Source organism: Ranitomeya variabilis, chromosome 6 (assembly GCF_051348905.1).
Source record: "Ranitomeya variabilis isolate aRanVar5 chromosome 6, aRanVar5.hap1, whole genome shotgun sequence".
Taxonomy (NCBI): domain Eukaryota; kingdom Metazoa; phylum Chordata; class Amphibia; order Anura; family Dendrobatidae; genus Ranitomeya; species Ranitomeya variabilis.
The window spans coordinates 1,462,231-1,481,838 of record NC_135237.1 but is presented as its reverse complement, the minus strand read 5'-3'; the positions used below and the strand labels follow the sequence as shown (position 1 = coordinate 1,481,838).

Sequence of the window (19,608 nt, the reverse complement as noted above, 5' to 3'; positions counted from 1 at the left end):
GGGGGTGAACGTCAGCACTTATATTACACATGTCACCATCCGGGGGGGTGAACGTCAGCACTACACATGTCACCATTCGGGGGACGCACGTCAGCACTACACATGTCACCATCCGGGGGACGCACGTCAGCACTTATATTATACATGTCACCGTCCGGGGGGTGAACGTCAGCACTTATATTACACGTCACCGTCCGGGGGGGGTGAACATCAGCACTACACATGTCACCATCTGGGGGATGCACGTCAGCACTTATATTACACATGTCACCGTCCAGGGGGTGAACGTCAGCACTTATATTACACATGTGAACGTCAGCACTTATATTACACATGTCACCATCCGGGGGACGAACGTCAGCACTTATATTACACATGTCACCGTCCAGGGGGTGAACGTCGGCCCTTATATTACACATTTCACCGTCCAGGGGGTGAACGTCGGCCCTTATATTACGCATGTCACCGTCCAGGGGGTGAACGTCAGCACTTATATTAGACATGTCACCATCCGGGGGGTGAACGTCGGCACTTATATTACACATGTCACCATTCGGGGAACGCACGTCAGCACTTATATTACACATGTCACCGTCCAGGGGGTGAACGTCGGCCCTTATATTACACATTTCACCGTCCGGGGGGTGAACGTCAGCACTCTCTATCGCGCACACCTCTGGGGGTAAGGGAGGGATGGAGCCCACTCTCTATCGCGCACACCCTTGGAGGACGGCTGACGCCATCTCTCGCAGTGCTCATGCCTACAGAGGGTAGTTTCTCATGGGCCGGGCTCATGCTTGCTCCTCTGTCTTGTAGGAAATTGAGTGTCGCCAGTATTAGAGTAAATTTGAAACCTCAGAGACGGATCTGCAGGAAGAAGAGATCTCGGCCGCATCAGAAGACGCCAAGCTCCAGCACCCGGTCTAATGTTGATGAGAAGGAGAATGATGACAGGTGAGGACTTGTGCAGGACACAGGCGGCCAGTGGCCTGTCAGCGGTCATCAGAGACGCCCTTGAGTGGACAATCCCCACTGCATTGTCTGCTGGTTGTGGCGACCTGTCGTATCGCCCACTGCACCACGGGAGACCGTGCTCTGCCCACTGCCAATCAAGCTACTGTACCGCCCAATGACCGGAGATGACGGCACGCTGCAGTGATGACCCTTTCACGGAGGGCGGCATGGTTGTGTGTGCTCTCTGTATGTAGATGCCGAATACTTAGACGGCGCCCCTTGTGGGCCGACCTCCCCCAGGTCAGGTGATTGCTGGGTTACGCTCCACAGTGGTCGACCCTCAATTGTTGACTTCAGATTTACATGTTTTTACATTAATGTTTTAGGCAGCACCGATCCTCCCCTGGCATCTTGGCAACTCCATTGAGGAAGTTTGTAACCTTTCGCCCTAAACGTCCGGGAGCTGTGGTGGTCATGAAGCCTCAGAGCTGTAAACCCAGAAGGGGAATGGTAAGACTTGGCTGTGTCCATGTACGAGGAAGCATATGGCTGAGGAGGAGGATAGAGCCGGGGCACGCATGGCTGAGGAGGAGGATAGTGCCGGGGCACAGGGAACTCATGGCTGAGGAGGAGGAAAGAGCCGGTGCACAGGGGAAGTGTGTGGCTGAGGAGGAGGAGGAATGACTGGAGCGCACAGGGGAAGCGTGTGGCTGAGGAGGAGGAACGACTGGAGGGCACAGGGGAAGCGTGTGGCGGAGGAGGAACGACTGGAGGGCACAGGGGAAGCGTGTGGCGGAGGAGGAACGACTGGAGGGCACAGGGGAAGCGTGTGGCTGAGGAGGAGGAACGACTGGAGGGCACAGGGGAAGCGTGTGGCTGAGGAGGAGGAACGACTGGAGGGCACAGGGGAAGCGTGTGGCTGAGGAGGAGGAACGACTGGAGGGCACAGGGGAAGCTTGTGGCTGAGGAGGAGGAACGACTGGAGGGCACAAGGGAAGCGTGTGGCTGAGGAGGAGGAACGACTGGAGGGCACAGGGGAAGCGTGTGGCTGAGGAGGAGGAACGACTGGAGGGCACAGGGGAAGCGTGTGGCTGAGGAGGAGGAACGACTGGAGGGCACAGGGGAAGCGTGTGGCTGAGGAGGAGGAACGACTGGAGGGCACAGGGGAAGCTTGTGGCTGAGGAGGAGGAACGACTGGAGGGCACAAGGGAAGCGTGTGGCTGAGGAGGAGGAACGACTGGAGGGCACAGGGGAAGCGTGTGGCTGAGGAGGAGGAACGACTGGAGGGCACAGGGGAAGCGTGTGGCTGAGGAGGAGGAACGACTGGAGGGCACAGGGGAAGCGTGTGGCTGAGGAAGAGGAACGACTGGAGGGCACAGGAAAAGTGTGTGGCTGAGGAGGAGGAATGACGAGGGCACAGGGGAAGCGTGTGGCTGAGGAGGAGGAGGAACGACTGGAGGGCACAGGGGAAGCGTGTGGCGGAGGAGGAACGACTGGAGGGCACAGGGGAAGCGTGTGGCGGAGGAGGAACGACTGGAGGGCACAGGGGAAGCGTGTGGCGGAGGAGGAACGACTGGAGGGCACAGGGGAAGCGTGTGGCGGAGGAGGAACGACTGGAGGGCACAGGGGAAGCGTGTGGCTGAGGAGGAGGAACGACTGGAGGGCACAGGGGAAGCGTGTGGCTGAGGAGGAGGAACGACTGGGGGGCACAGGGGAAGCGTGTGGCTGAGGAGGAGGAACGACTGGAGGGCACAGGGGAAGCTTGTGGCTGAGGAGGAGGAACGACTGGAGGGCACAAGGGAAGCGTGTGGCTGAGGAGGAGGAACGACTGGAGGGCACAGGGGAAGCGTGTGGCTGAGGAGGAGGAACGACTGGAGGGCACAGGGGAAGCGTGTGGCTGAGGAGGAGGAACGACTGGAGGGCACAGGGGAAGCGTGTGGCTGAGGAAGAGGAACGACTGGAGGGCACAGGAAAAGTGTGTGGCTGAGGAGGAGGAATGACGAGGGCACAGGGGAAGCGTGTGGCTGAGGAGGAGGAGGAACGACTGGAGGGCACAGGGGAAGCGTGTGGCGGAGGAGGAACGACTGGAGGGCACAGGGGAAGCGTGTGGCGGAGGAGGAACGACTGGAGGGCACAGGGGAAGCGTGTGGCGGAGGAGGAACGACTGGAGGGCACAGGGGAAGCGTGTGGCGGAGGAGGAACGACTGGAGGGCACAGGGGAAGCGTGTGGCTGAGGAGGAGGAACGACTGGAGGGCACAGGGGAAGCGTGTGGCTGAGGAGGAGGAACGACTGGGGGGCACAGGGGAAGCGTGTGGCTGAGGAGGAGGAACGACTGGAGGGCACAGGGGAAGTGTGTGGCTGAGGAGGAGGAAGGACTGGAGGGCACAGGGGAAGCGTGTGGCTGAGGAGGAGGAAGGACTGGAGGGCACAGGGGAAGCGTGTGGCTGAGGAGGAGGAACGACTGGAGGGCACAGGGGAAGCGTGTGGCTGAGGAGGAGGAACGACTGGAGGGCACAGGGGAAGCGTGTGGCTGAGGAGGAGGAACGACTGGAGGGCACAGGGGAAGCGTGTGGCTGAGGAGGATAGATCTGGAACACAGGGAACGCATGTGGCTGAGGAGGAGGCGGAGGATGGATCTGGGGAACAGGGGATTTGTATGACAGGAGAGGAGGAGGATGGGGGGCACAGGGGATTTGTATAGATGAGGAGGAGGATGGGGGTCAAAGGGTAAGCGTATGACCCGAGGGGCAGTGTGGAGGCGTGCTGATGACATGTTGGCCGCTCTTTTCCCGTAGCTGCAGCATTCCTTCCTGTCTCCGGACTCGATACAAGACTTTACAAGCAATAGTCTGAGGAGGAAGAAGCGGAGGATGTGCACAGACGTTACCAATCTTCTGAACTCCTCGTCTGAGGCGCTGCCCAGTCCTCTCCAGAAGCCTCCGCTCCTCTCCAGCACGCCCTCCATGACACTGACTGCTGTGCCCAGGAAGAGAAACGCCTTTGTGCGGCAGCTGGCTTTGAGTGAGCCTCTTGAGGATAGCATTGTCATCTGCGGGGCGGATTCCGATTCCTCCTCTGGTGGACTGCAGCCATCACCATGTGGTGACCCTCTGGGCCAGATGACCCTTCCACGGAAAGATGCCATTTTGTCTCATGGAGCAGGAAGCCGCACAGCTCAGACATCTAGTGAAGGGTGCGGGACTGAAATTCCCAGAACCACGTCAGAGGATAATAAATGGCGCGTAGCTGGGCCCGGGTGTGGTGTGAAACGTCTGATCATTAGGACGAGCACTGACCAGAAGCCTGTCTGCTCTGCGGAGTCGTCGTCCGTCGTCTTTGTCAGTGAGGAGAAGTCCGCGCCCCAGGAATACGTCGATGATGTGTTTAGCCCCAGTGCCGACCTCTTCTCGGGTGACTTCTCCATAGATCAGGACACTCCTCTGACCCTCCAGGGGAATCGGGAGCCCACGCAGCGGCCAAGCGGCAGCAGCGCCATGGGTCAGAGTCTGGAAAGCAGCACGTCTGACAGACACCAGCAGGGAATTTCTCCTAAGAAATCAGAAGATTTCAGTAGCAAAAGGTTTCAGCCATTTGTCAGATTAAATTCCCAGATTGTCCCGGAATATTTCCGTGAGAAGAGAGGAGACTTTCTGAGGACAAGCCATGACCTTTGGCCCCACGTTGTGGCTGACAAGAGCAGTGGGCCTCTTCCAGGGCCGGGCCGGTGCGGGGATCCCATGCAACCCATGGTGATTCTTGATCCTGTTGCCATCTCCCAGTATAAAGTGAAGGATAAGGCATTCCTGGATCTCCTGAGCCCCAGTTCTACAAGCGAGAAGTCTGTGGTGCTCTCCCGCGGCCGCTCGCCCAGTGTCCAAAACACTCCCCAGATATCTCTGCTGAGGAACAAGGGGCACGATTCGGTGGTCCCTCAGACCGTGGGCACGAGCAGGAAGGTTTGCATCAGCGGATTTAGTGCCAAGAGATGGGGCACATTCAAGAAGAAAGCCAAGCAGCAACTCTCCTTTCAGGACCGATCAAAAGAGGTGGGTCACTGATCTGCTGTGCGTAGAATAGGTCCGTCTTCTGGTTCCACCATCCTCACCATTGTCCACGCTTTTGTGTTTTTCAGGATCTCGGCTGTGGGGACTTGCACTCCTCTTCTCTTCTGCTCTCCACCACTTTGTTGACATCATCATTCATGAACTCTACAGCTGTCGTAAACCTCAATTTATCTACAGACTCCCTGACTGGTCGAGACCCTCAAAAGGACAATCAGCGGTGGGCACGACTGCGGGCTGCTCTGTCCCTCCACAGAAGGAAGAAAGGTCAGGAACTCATGTTATGTCGCTCACAGTGGTGGGATGTCTCCGATGTCCGAGGGGGGGGGGGTCCGCTTCTGAGCTCTGCTCCTCCTGCTAGAGGCCCTGTGCTCCACCGACCTAGAAAACTTGACTCCTAATGTTCCCCAATTCATGCTCCTTCAGGCTGCAAACTCCAGTTATCCTCAGACCCCTGATGTGCCCTTTACATTTGCCTGGCTCCACTAATGTGGGAGGACTGGTCTCCACTTCTACAGCCCATGAGGAATAGCCTCTCCTATACCTTACCACTGGGTGTGATCTACCCTCCCTGCAGAGGCTGCTCTCCTCTCCGTACACATACATGGGCTGTGTGATCTGCCCTCCCTGCAGAGGCTGCTCTCCCCTCCGTACATATACATGGGCTGTGTGATCTGCCCTCCCTGCAGAGGCTGCTCTCCCATCCGTACACATACATGGGCTGTGTGATCTGCCCTCCCTGCAGAGGCTGCTCTCCCCTCCGTACATATACATGGGCTGTGTGATCTGCCCTCCCTGCAGAGGCTGCTCTCCCCTCCGTACACATACATGGGCTGTGTGATCTGCCCTCTGCAGAGGCTGCTCTCCCCTCCGTACACATACATGGGCTGTGTGATCTGCCCTCCCTGCACAGGCTGCTCTGCACTGTGAGATCTGCCCTCCCAGAACTTTTGGATGCTTTGCCCCCTCTCTACAGTCTCCACCTGCTACCCTCCCTGCAGGTTTGTCCAACACTGAGGAGGTATCCAATACCTGGAGGTGCACCCTCTGCTCGGAGTCAGTTGTACGGGACTTAAGCCTCTTTCACACATCAGTTTTTTTTGTTTTTTTTTTAGAATCAGTCACAATCTGTCAAAATGTGGAAAAGACGGATCCTGTGCAGATTTAAAAAAAAATGAATGCACTGGATCCGTTTTTTTGACCGATCCGTCGAAGCAGCTGCCGCAGGAATTTAAAGGAGCAGAAATCTAGAAAGAGAATTCCATCTTTTGACGGACAGCGACGGATCTGGCACCATAGGCTTCCATTATAGCTGACGACGGACAGTGACGGATCCTGCGCCCATAGGCTTCCATTATAGCTGACGACGGACAGTGACGGATCCTGCGCCCATAGGCTTCCATTATAGCCAACGACGGACAGCGACGGATCCTGCGCCCATAGGCTTCCATTATAGCCAACAACGGACAGCGACGGAACCTGCTTCCATTATAGCCAACGACGGACAGCGACGGATCCTGCGCCCATAGGCTTCCATTATAGCCAGCGACGGATCCTGCGCCCATAGGCTTCCATTATAGCCAACGACGGACAGCGACGGATCTTGCGCCATAGGCTTCCATTATAGCCAACGACGGACAGCGACTGATCCTGCGCCCATAGGCTTCCATTATAGCCAACAACGGACAGCAATGGATCCTGCGCCATAGGCTTCCATTATAGCCAACAACGGACAGCAATGGATCCTGCGCCATAGGCTTCCATTATAGCCAGCGACGGATCCTGCGCCATAGGCTTCCATTATAGCCAGCGACGGATCCGGCACCCATAGGCTTCCATTATAGCCAACGACGGACAGCGACGGATCATGCGCCATAGGCTTCCATTATAGACAGCGACGGATCCGGCACCCATAGGCTTCCATTATAGCCAGCGACGGATCCTGCGCCATAGGCTTCCATTATAGCCAATGACGGACAGCAACGGATCCTGTGCCATAGGCTTCTATTATAGCCAGCGACGGATCCTGTGCCCATAGGCTTCTATTATAGCCAGCGACGGATCCGGCGCCCATAGGCTTCAATTATAGCCAACGACTGACAGCAACGGATCCTGCGCCATAGGCTTCCATTATAGACAGCGACGGATCCTGCGCCATAGGCTTCCATTATAGCAAACGATGGACAGCAACGGAGCCTGCGCCATAGGCTTCCATTATAAACAACGACGGATCCTGCGCCATAGGCTTCCATTATAGACAACGACGGATCCTGCGCCATAGGCTTCCATTATAGACAGTGACGGATCCTGCGCCATAGGCTTCCAATATAGCCAACGACGGACAGCGACGGATCCTGCGCCATAGGCTTCCATTATAGCCAGCGACGGATCCTGCGCCATAGGCTTCCATTATAGCCAGCGACGGATCCGGCACCCATAGGCTTCCATTATAGCCAACGACGGACAGCGACGGATCATGCGCCATAGGCTTCCATTATAGACAGCGACGGATCCGGCACCCATAGGCTTCCATTATAGCCAGCGACGGATCCTGCGCCATAGGCTTCCATTATAGCCAATGACGGACAGCAACGGATCCTGTGCCATAGGCTTCTATTATAGCCAGCGACGGATCCTGTGCCCATAGGCTTCTATTATAGCCAGCGACGGATCCGGCGCCCATAGGCTTCAATTATAGCCAACGACTGACAGCAACGGATCCTGCGCCATAGGCTTCCATTATAGACAGCGACGGATCCTGCGCCATAGGCTTCCATTATAGCAAACGATGGACAGCAACGGATCCTGCGCCATAGGCTTCCATTATAGACAACGACGGATCCTGCGCCATAGGCTTCCATTATAGACAACGACGGATCCTGCGCCATAGGCTTCCATTATAGACAACGACGGATCCTGCGCCATAGGCTTCCATTATAGACAGTGACGGATCCTGCGCCATAGGCTTCCAATATAGCCAACGACGGACAGCGACGGATCCTGCGCCATAGGCTTCCATTATAGCCAGCGACGGATCCTGCGCCATAGGCTTCCAATATAGCCAGCGACGGATCCTGCGCCATAGGCTTCCAATATAGCCAACGACGGACAGCGACGGATCCTGCGCCATAGGCTTCCATTATAGCCAGCGACGGATCCTGCGCCATAGGCTTCCAATATAGCCAACGACGGACAGCGACGGATCCTGCGCCATAGGCTTCCAATATAGCCAACGACGGACAGCGACGGATCCTGCGCCATAGGCTTCCATTATAGCCAGCGACGGATCCAGCGCTGTCCGACTTTTCGACATACACAAACCATGTTACTTTGTCCGTTGTCTCCGGCCGCCGGAGAAAGACATAACGGCCATCCGTCACAATCCGTCGCTAATACAAGTCTATGAGAAACATTTGCTGGATCCGTTTTTTGTAAAAATGACGGATTGCGACTGATGGCAAAAAACTGATGCGTGAAAGAGGCCTAAAATGATGGAAAGTGTCCGAACTGTAGAGCAATGCTTAGTGCAGAGATTTGTGTAAGTGTGGGTGTGATCCCGGCGACCCCGTCATTCAGCTGTCGTGTGGACAGTGGGAGGCTCCACGTGCCCTCAATGTTCATCACTGCATTGCTGGGAATAAGGTGGAGCTGTGGTTGGGGGTCCCGGCTGACCACTAACCTTTTTATATTGCCGCCTGACTTTTCTTATGTCTCTCCCTCAGTTGAAGCAGAGTCGCCTTCCAGTTACCCGGGAGGGAGAAGAAATGGAGGAAAGATGTTTCCGAGCTCCCAGAACTCCTCTCTGGTAATGTCCGCTGTGTGGAATCCTGGTCTAATAATAATCTTTATTTATATAGCGCCAACATATTCCGCAGCGCTTTACAGTTTAACAGTTTCAAACACAACAGTCATAAGTAACAATGTTAGGCTACTTTCACACTAGCGTCGTGCACTGCGTCGCTATGCAGCGTTTTGGAGAAAAAACTCATCCTGCAAAAGTGCTTGCAGGATGCGTTGTTTCTCCATTGACTTGCGTCGTGCGATGGTTGCGTTGTGTTGCGTCGGACCATCGCCACCAAAAAACATTGCTTGTAGCGTTTTTTGGTGCGTTCCCATCTTTTCCGACTGCACATGCGCGGCCGGAACTCCGCCCCCTCCTCCCCGCACCTCACAATGGGGCAGCGGATGCATTGAAAAACAGCATCCGCTGCCCCCGTTGTGCGGCGCATTCACTGCTAGCGTCGGTACGTCGCAACGACTCAATGCGTCGTCCGACGCTAGTGTGTAAGTAGCCTTAACAATACAATAATAAAGCACAATAAGCCGCCCCTGCTCGAGAGAGCTTACAATCTACCATGAGGTGGGGAGATACAAAGTACAGGTGTGTATTTACAATGATGGTCCAGCCATCTTCAGGGGGTGGGGGATAGATGGAGATAGTGAATGGGCTACACACACAATGACTGATTAGTGAACGTGATAGGCCGCTCTGAACAAATGTGAGGGAGCGCCTAAAACTATGCAAGTTGTGGATGGTCCTAATATCTTGGGGTAGAGCATTCCAGAGGATTGGCGCAGCACGGGAGAAGTCTTGGAGTCGGGAGTGGGAGGTACGGATTAGTGCAGAGGTTAGTCCAAAGTCATTTGCAGAGCGCAGCGGTCGGTTAGGGCGATAGACAGAAATGAGGGAGGAGATGTAAGGGGTGCCGCACTGTGGAGAGCTTTGTGGGTGAGAACAAGTACTTTGAATTGTATCCTGTAATGAATGGGCAGCCAGTGTAACGACTGGCGAAGAGCGCACACGTTCCAGTAACAATTAGCTGGATGGACGACCCTGGCTGCTGCATTAAGGATGGACTGGAGAGGGGAAAGTCGCGTGAGGGGGAGGCCAATTAATAGAGCGTTGCAGTAGTCCAGGCGGGAGTGGATCAGGGCAACAGTGAGGGTTTTTGTTGTTTCCGTGGTGAGAAGGCGGCAGATTCTAGAGATGTTCTTTAGGTGTATGCGTCACGAGCGTGCAAGAGATTGTACAGTATATGGGATGTGAAGGAGAGACTGGTGTCAGACATAACACCCAGACAGCGCGCCTGCTGCCGGGGTGTTATTATGGTGCCACCCACGGAGAGGGAAAGGTCAGATTTAGGGAGGTTAGTAGAAGGCGGGAGCAGAAGAAGTTCAGTTTTGGAGAGGTTGACTTTCAGATAGAGAGCGGACATGATGTTGGAGACTGCGGACAGTCAGTGGTGTTCTGTAGTACAGCGGGGGTAAGGTCGGGTCTAATGACATAGACAGGCCGTTGTGTGGTCCCAAGCCAACGTGGCCGTGTCCTTGTGTAGCATCCAGCAGTGGCGCAGCTAGATTCTGAGGGCCCTGGGGTAACATTTGGACCCATCCCCCTGATATAGATATATATGCCCCCCTCCATCCTGGTATATATGCCCCCCCTCCATCCTGGTATATATGCCCCCCTCCATCCTGGTATATATGCCCCCTCCATCCTGGTATATATGCCCCCCTCCATCCTGGTATATATGCCCCCCTCCATCCTGGTATATATGCCCCCCTCCATCCTGGTATATATGCCCCCCTCCATCCTGGTATATATGCCCCCCTCCATCCTGGTATATATGCCCCCCTCCATCCTGGTATATATGGCCCCCTCCTGTTGTGAATTCTGCTCTTGGGTTCCCTCCGGTGGTTGTTGGTAGTAATGCAGTTGTCCCTGGGTTGCAGTCCTGGGCAGGTGTCCCTGCTGATTGCAGCTCTGACTGGGATATTTAGGTGTGCAGGATTCATTAGCCCTTGCCAGTTGTCCATTGTTCTTGGAGGTTTTGCATCTCTGTCTGGTTCCTCCTGCCCTGCTGCCAAATCAGCAAAGATAAGTGTCTGGTTTTGTTTCTGCAGCACACATGCTGTGCGCTTTACAATTCAGTACTATTCAATGTTTTTTCTTGTCCAGCTTAGTCTGTGTTTGGATATTTCAGTCTAGTTGGATTCTCAGGAGATGCAGATATACATTCCATGTCTTTAGTTAGATGGTGGAATTTTTGTATTATCTGCTGTGGATATTTTTAGGGTTTTAATACTGACCGCCTAGTAATCTGTCCTATCCTTTCCTATTTAGCTAGCGTGGCCTCTTTTGCTAAATCCTGTTTTTCTGCCTGCGTGTGTCTTTCCTCTAATACTCACAGTCAATATTTGTGGGGGCTGCCTATCCTTTGGGGTTCTGCTCTGAGGCAAGATAGAATTCCCATTTCCATCTATAGGGGTATTTAGTCCTCCGGCTGTGTCGAGGTGTCTAGGGTATGTTAGGTACACCCCACGGCTACTTCTAGTTGCGGTGACAGTTCAGGTTTTGCGGTCAGTACAGGTTCCACCTACTCCAGAGAAAGTCTCATGCGGCTCCAAGGTCACTGGATCATAACACCCTCCATCCTGGTATATGGCCCCCTCCATCCTGGTATATATGCCCCCTCCATCCTGGTATATTTGTCCCCCTCCATCCTGGTATATGGCCCCCTCCATCGTGGTATATGGCCCCCTCCATCGTGGTATATGGCCCCCTCCATCCTGGTATATGGCCCCCTCCATCCTGGTATATGGCCCCCTCCATCCTGGTATATGGCCCCCTCCATCCTGGTATATTTGTCCCCCTCCATCCTGGTATATTTGTCCCCCTCCATCCTGGTATATATGCCCCCTCCATCCTGGTATATATGCCCCCTCCATCCTGGTATATATGCCCCCTCCATCCTGGTATATGGCCCCCTCCATCCTGGTATATATGCCCCCTGTCCCGGTATATTGGCCCCCTCCATCCTGGTATATTGGCCCCATCCTGGTATATGGCCCCCTGTCCCGGTATATTGGCCCCATCCTGGCATATGGCCTGAGCTCTGTGGATGGCTGAGCTTACTGCTGGGGCAGAACAGTGTGTGTGTGTGTATACAGTGGCTTGTGATAGTATTTCACCCCACCCCCTTGGCTGTTTACCTATTTTGTTACATTACAAGCTGTGTGTAAATATTTTTGTAATCCGCTTTGTGTGTGATGAATCAGCACTAAATAGTCTAAGTTGGTGAAGTGATAAAATTGTAGGCAAAAATTAAATTTATGAGATGAAATAACTAAATGTTGGCCTGTCGTCTGTAGCCCCCCTTTTGTGCTGAAAATTTATTTCTGGTGCAAGCACTTCCATTGTGAGCCCCATGGTTAGTGACAGGCCGTCCCCTGTGTGTAATGTCTGCAGCTCACACACGCTCCCCTCACACCACTGCAGTGTTGGTCCAGCCCAGGGGTGGGAACCTCAGGCCCCAGGGCCATTGACGGCCCCCGATGACCTTTTATCAGGCAGATTCTCAGGGACCACATTGTTGGGCACAGAGCTGTATTTTGATTGCCACCAGCTCATTAGTTTCTTCTTGCCCTGTTAGCGCACACGGTGCTCACTACTGAACCCTGAAGGCATGCAATGCAAGATTACGTCCTGACCCCAGAGTCCGGATGGAGTTTGTACGGCCCCCGAAGGACGGTATAAATATCCAAATGGCCCTCGGCAGAAAAAAGATTCCCCCCCTGATCTAGCAGTATGCTCTGGGTCATTGGCTGGCTGGAAGGTAAACCTCTGTCCCAGCCTCAGATCACTGACAGCCTGAGCCAGGTCCTCCTCATGAATATCCCTGTACTAGATGGTAGCCCGATTCTAACACATCGGGTATTCTAGAATATGTATGTAGTTTATTTATAAAGATTTCAGAATAATACATTGAATACACAGGATTCGGCCAACCGCGACCAATTAGCGAAGTGTGGTTCAAATCCCGCGCCAATTCACGGCCGGACTGCGCCTGTCACTGATTGTTCGCGGCCGGTCACGTAGTATATAGCACAGTTATGTAGTATGTTGCCCGGCCCACGTAGTATGTTGCCCGGCCCACGTAGTATGTTGCCCGGCCCACGTAGTATGTTGCCCGGCCCACACAGCCCTGAGGAGTAGGGAGGGACTAATTCTCGGCCGGACTGTGCCCGTCGCTAATTGGTCGCGGCCTGGCGGCCACGACCAGTCAGCGACGCGGGATTTCCGGGACAGACAGACAGAAAGACGGAAGTGACCCTTAGACAGTTATATAGTAGATTTCTTTAGTCACCTTCCAGGACAGCAAAATCGGAGCATGTCTCCCCGTCCTAATAGGGGACAGGAAGCACAAAGAGGTTAAATACCCTCCCCTTCCTCTAGCACCAGTGTTTTTTCCTGTCCCCTATGGGGCATGAAGAGGTTTCCTGATGGTGGTGCCGTGGCCGGCGATTTGGACGACTCAGGTTTACTCACTTAAATGCCGGTCAGCGGAGGTCAGGGGCTCCGCTCTCCTCCTCCTCCATGTGCTGCTCCGCTCTCCTCCTCCTCCATGTGCTGCTCCGCTCTCCTCCTCCTCCTTCTCCATGTGCTGCTCCAGTCTCCATAGCCCACATGTGACTCGGGCCCTTTCCCGCCCCTCCTGCATCCCCTTCAGGGGGTAACGTGGGGGGTGATGTGCGGCTGAGGTTCTCCTGCAGCTCCCCGGCGTCGTCCTCTTCACATGCGGGCAGAATCTGAATGCCACGCATATCAGGAGTGACGTTATGCCGAACTTGCGGTTCACTTCCTGGTACGTGCTCCCGGCGGGTGTTGGGCTGATGGCTCCGGAGCTGCTGGCATGTTGCAGCAATCCCTCGGGGGTTCCCCCCCTGATGACCTGAGGGAGGAGGAGCACGAGCATGAACGCTGGGACCTCAGTTATTTAATCCTGGTCAGGAGATGCCTCCAGGTAAGACCCATTGTGTGACCACTGACGGACTGACCATGGACGGCGACAACCCGTCCCTTGATGCTTTTGCAGAGCCCAGCATCCACCCTCCTACTGTAAGTAGTGGATGAAGGTCCCTTGCTATCTGGGTTATGTCCTCATGGCAGACTTAGTCCACCTTTCTCTCTCTCTTTCGGGAGACAAGGTCCCTGCCCCTAAGAAGGATGAAGTGCCGAGCCACAAGTGTGGTGTATGTGCTACCAAACTTCCCTCAGTGTATAAGAAGAAGCCTTGCCAGCCCTGCACTGATGTGTTGCGTGCCGAACAGCCCTCCCTGTTGGACAGCATCAAATCCCTCATCAACCAAGAGAATCAGTCCTCGGTGCCTTTTCTCAGTACCACAACCCCCTCCTTCTAAGAAAAGGAAGATGGCACCTGTGGAGTGTGATTGAGACTCTGGCAAAGTCCATACCTCTGGTTCGGAGGATGTTTGGGAGAATGAGGGTTCCACTTCCACCCCTAAGTCTGATGATAAAAAATATTATTTCTCTGTCGCCCATGACGGCACCACGGAGAGAGGGGATCCACCCACCAAAGACAGGAAACCTACAGATAAAAAGGCGGTACCACTCTCCCGCATCAGTTGGTTTCCTGTCCTTGATGGGAGACCTACAGACTTACCAGAAGAAGATCGTCGTGGGATTCCGGGGCCAATCAGTCCGACTCAGGCAGCGGGGGGGGTCCCCCTGCCTCAGCTTGTGTGGTGACCAGAGGCGCCACCGCTGGGGCTAGTGGGCCTCTAGGCTGTGCGGGGGAGGTGACATGGAGTTCGCGGTCACCTCCCCAGGTAAGATGCAGCAGCGGCAACATCCAGGGGGGTCCCTCTGTGTTTGCGGGAGGAGCGGCGCGGCTCTCCCTTTGAAAGCGTCGGCCTGCACACTGCATAGCCGCCCGGCGTGCAGGGCCGCGCGTTAAGAGGGCTGCAGGCTGCAAGAGACCGGGAGCTCCGGTGGGCAGCGTCTCATGTGCGCCATCTTAGGCCAACTGCGCGGGATTTGGAACGATAACTACCCTCTGCGCAGGCGCTGGCAGACAGCGCTTCTGCACAGGCGCGGGCCGCGGAGCTTCTTCGCAGGCGCCGGTGGACGGCGCTTCTGCGCGGGCATCAGAAGAGGTGCTTCTGCGCAGGCGCAAATTCGAATCAAGCGGCGGGAATCACTGCCGCATAAAAAGCAAGTCTAGCCATCCGTGGGCAAAAAAGAGCCGCAGCACAAGCCTCAGTGCGAGCCGCAGCACAAAGCACAGCGCCAGCCGCAGCACTAGCTTCCACAGTACAAGCCACAGCCTAACAGCAGCCTTCGTAAGGTACAGCCTACAGTCAACTATGAGCGACCTGGCATCACCCTTACCAGAATCACCACCACCACCAGTATTGCCGCAACAGCTAAGGCTACGTTCACATTTGCGTTGTGCGCCGCAGCGTCGGCGCCGCAGCGCACAACGCAAACAAAAACGCATGCACAACGCTGCGTTTTGCGCCGCATGCGTCCTTTTTTTCATTGATTTTGGATGCAGCAAAAATGCAACTTGCTGCGTCCTCTGCGCCCGGACGCGGGCGCCGCAGGGACGCATGCGGCGCAAAACGCAAGTGCGACGCATGTCCATGCGCCCCCATGTTAAATATAGGGGCGCATGACGCATGCGGCGACGCTGCGGCGCCGACCGCAAATGTGAACGTAGACTAAAACGTCGACAACAAAAAGGACACCAGGATACCACCGGTAAAGAACGCCAAAGGTCCCAGCATAGCAAGGAGTCCAGTACGGCGTTCGGGAAAAAAGACAGATGCAGAGCATCCCCAACCGGTATTTATGGGTCCTTGAGGTGGTAAGCGATCTTCGTGAAAGTTAGAGACAGTAGGGGTATTATTTTGTTTCTTTTTACTCTAGGGGAAGAAAAGCTTAGGGAAAACTAAGCATAGGATTTGTGCCCTTTGTAGAGAAGACCTTCCAATTACCTGGGAGAAGAGACTTTGTAATATATGTATACAGCAAACAGTTTCCGAGGGGCTTCCCGGGTTTGCAGCCGATCTTAAAACCCTGATTAAAAATCAGGTAGAAGACACCTTTAGATCTCTTAAGAGTGGAAAAAACGGAGGAAGACTAGACACAGGTCCCCATCTCCGGTGTCTAATACAGACAGTGGTGATGCGGACTCAGATTCGTCTAATTCCTCCTCTTCTTCCTCTGGGGGTCACAGCTGTTTCCCCTTGGAAGACATCGATGGCCTCATAAAAGCAGTCAGGAGCACTATGGGGTTAGTAGACTCTCACCCCAAAAGGTCGGTCCAGGACATTATGTTCGGAGGTCTTGAGCAAAAGAAGAAGAGGGCTTTTCCACTTAATGAGACAATTTCCGCACGAATCAAAAAAGAGTGGAAAAAACCCGTAAGAAAGGCGTTAACACCTAAGAGAAAGTACCCTTTTCAGGATGAATCCTGTTCCTTTTGGAAAAAGCCCCCAAACTAGATGTAGCTATATCTAAGGCATCTTAAGAAATTCACCCTCCCTTTTGAGGACAAGGGGGTCTTGAAGGACCCTATGGACAAAAAGGCGGATGCCTTTCTCAAAAGTTCCTGGGAATCAGCTGGGGGAGGTCTAAAGCCGGCCGTTGCCGCCGCATGCACGTCCCGTTCGCTGATGATTTGGTTAGACCAACTGGAGAGCTAGCTAAAGGGGAAAACATCCCGTGACTCCATACTGAGCACCTTGCCTGTATTAAGAGGGGCGGCCGCATTTTTAGCAGATGCTTCTGCTGATTCTATTAGATTAGCTGCTAGATCAGCAGTCTTCTCTAACGCGGCTAGGCGCACGATCTGGCTTAAGTGCTGGCCGGGGGACTTACAGACAAAATCTAAGCTATGTACCTTTCCTTGTGAAGGGGAGTTTTTGTTTGGTCCCACCTTGGATGACATCTTGGAGAAGGCAGAAGATAAAAGGAAATCTTTTCCCTCCAGGGCTTCCCCGCTTATAGACGGCCCTTTCGGAGCAAGAGGTTTTTCCGTAAAAAGCAAGGGAGAAACCAGGGAAAATGGGAAGATAAGAAAATCAGAAATAAAACTTGTTTAACAAAAACCCCAGCGACAACAAGAAACCTTCCCAATGAAGGTTGGCCCCAGGTGGGGGGAAGATTGACTCTCTTTCTCCCGGCCTGGGAAAAGATTACCTGCAGCCAATGGATCCTGGGCATAATAAAATCAGGGCTGAAACTAACATTTCTAAAAACCCCTCACCCCTCCTTTTTGATAACATCTCCAAAGTCTTCAGTGGAAGAGCAATTGCCATTAGAAAACGAGGTCATGGGACTAGTGGACAAGGGAGTTCTTCTGGAAGTTCCCCCACAAGAAAGAGGGCAAGGTTACTATTCCCCTCTACTCCTGAGAAAAAAACCGGATGGGTCATACAGGACTATCATAAACTTGAAAAGCCTAAACAAATACCTAGAGGTTCAACCGTTCAAAATGGAGACAATAAAGTCATCTATAAAAATGCTGTTTCCTCAGTGTTTCATGGTAGTCCTGGACCTGAAGGATGCCTACTATCACGTCCCTATCCACATAGATCACCAGAGGTTTCTCAGGATTGCAGTTCATATCATGGGGATATTATGTCACTTTTAATTTTCAGCCCTCCCTTTCGGACTAGCAATAGCTCCGAGAATATTCACAAAACTAATTGCGGAGGTGATGGCTCATCTCAGAGAGCAAGACACCTTGATTGTACCTTATCTGGACGACTTTTTGGTGATAGGCTCCTCTCCCCAACACTGCAGCAATCAGCTGGAAACAGTAACGAGGTCTCTAGAGGAACTGGGCTGGCTAATAAACTTAAAAAAGTCCTGATTGGTGCCTTCCCAGGTCCAGGAATACCTAGGTCTCACTCTAGACTCTATAAAGGAAGAGTGCCGGCTTCCCGGGGAAAAAATAGAGAATAATAAGGCTAGTGTCCAAAATACAAGCTCTCCCCTCTATAACTCTACGTCAGGCTATGTCCCTCACATCTGCTCGTAGAATTAGCGACATACAGGCACTATCTGCTAACCCTCCATACACACAGTTTTTAGAGGATAGAGTTATTCTCAAAATAGACCCAGCATACCTCCCGAAAGTGGCATCCCGGTTCCACAGAACTCAAGAGATACCTCTTCCCTCCTTTTGTCCTAACCCTAAAAATAAGGAGGAGGAATCGTTAAATACACTAGATGTCATGAGATGCCTCATGCAGTACATAGAAGCCACCAGAGAGAGTAGGGAGGATGCCTCTCTTTTTGTGTGCTTTCAGGGTCCCCGGAAGGGGAAAAAAGCCTCCAAAGCCACTCTGGCGAGCTGGATCAAGGACGCTATCAGCCTGTCATACTCCTCAAGTGGAATGTCCGTTCCTGGAGAGGTCAAGGCTCACTCAATGAGGGCAGTGGCAGCTTCTTGGGCGGAGAAGGCCAGAGCTTCTATTGACCAGATATGTAGAGCTGCTACTTGGTCATCACCATCTACATTCTATAGGCACTATAGATTGGACCTTATCTCCTCTTCGGACCTTACCTTCGGTAAAAGGGTTCTGGAAGGGGTGGTCCCTCCCTGACTGTACAATCTATGAAATCTCTCCGTGGTGCCGTCATGGGCGACCGAGAAAAATATAGTTCTTACCGATAACGGTATTTCTCTGAGCCCATGACGGCACCTGTACATTCCCTCCCTTCACTTTTGGGTGTGCACGTTAATATAGTGTCATAGGTTATTTCATGATAGGTCACGCGGTATCTCAATTAAGTTAAGTAAGATTGAAACTAATACGCTGTTCCATAGTCTCCCATCGTTCTCTAGTAAACAACTGATGCGGGAGAGTGGTACCGCCTTTTTATCTGTAGGTTTCCTGTCCTTGGTGGGCAGATCCCCTCTCTCCATGGTGCCGTCATGGGCTCAGAGAAATACCGTTATCGGTAAGAACTATATTTTTTTCCTCTGAAGATATGGAGTAATTGTTTAGTATGGTGAGAAGCACCATGAGGGTTGAGGAGGAGGAAGTTAAGCAGTCAGTGCAGGATGAGATGTTTGGGGGGCTGATACCTCAGTCTACCAACCTACCCGTGCCCTCCGCTCTGCTAATGACCTCAGGTTAGCATCCTCAATAATCAGAACCTCCCACTCCCGTCTCCAAGACTTTACACGTGCGGCGCCGATTCTTTGGAATGCACTACCTAGGTTAATACAATTAATCCCCAATCCCCACAGTTTTAAGCGTGCACTAAAAACTCATTTGTTCAGATTGGCCTACCGCCTCAACTCATTAACCTAATTATCCCTGTGTGGCCTATTAATAAAAAACAACAACATAATCACGTTCCTCCATCATGTTCTCATACCCTTTATGCAGTTAATAGCCCTCTATGTCTGTACTGCTACATACTTAGGCAGTTAACTGGTTCATGCAGCTTTACATGAACACCCGAGCCTTACACTATGGCTGGTCCAAATAACTAAAGCAATTGTTACCATCCACCTCTCGTGTCTCCCCTTTTCCTCATAGTTTGTAGCTTGCGAGCAGCAGGGCCCTCATTCCTCCTGGTATCTGTTTTGAACTGTGATTTCTGTTATGCTGTAATGTCTGTTGTCTGTATAAGTCCCCTCTATAAGTTGTAAAGCGCTGCGGAATATGTTGGCGCTATATAAATAAAATTATTATTATTATTATTATTATTACCTGAAAAGCAAAAAGGTTTCCCCATACATGAGAACATCCAAAGCCTTATCTCCA

At 53.1% G+C, this 19,608-nt stretch overlaps 1 protein-coding gene across 3 annotated transcripts in view; it reads left to right on the top strand.

Moving 5' to 3' along the window:
- Positions 1–19,608, top strand: part of HASPIN (histone H3 associated protein kinase) — a 126,882-nt gene that overhangs the window by 40,871 nt on the left and 66,403 nt on the right. For all 3 annotated transcript variants that reach the window (XR_013216632.1, XR_013216631.1, XM_077267715.1), the window contains exons 3-7: positions 817–954; positions 1,341–1,464; positions 3,751–5,001; positions 5,088–5,283; positions 8,739–8,821. Coding sequence is in view for 1 of the 3 variants with exons in the window: in XM_077267715.1 (XP_077123830.1) it covers positions 817–954; positions 1,341–1,464; positions 3,751–5,001; positions 5,088–5,283; positions 8,739–8,821 (1,792 nt within the window). In the remaining 2 variants the exon portion in view is untranslated. The remainder of the gene's footprint in view (positions 1–816; positions 955–1,340; positions 1,465–3,750; positions 5,002–5,087; positions 5,284–8,738; positions 8,822–19,608) is intronic.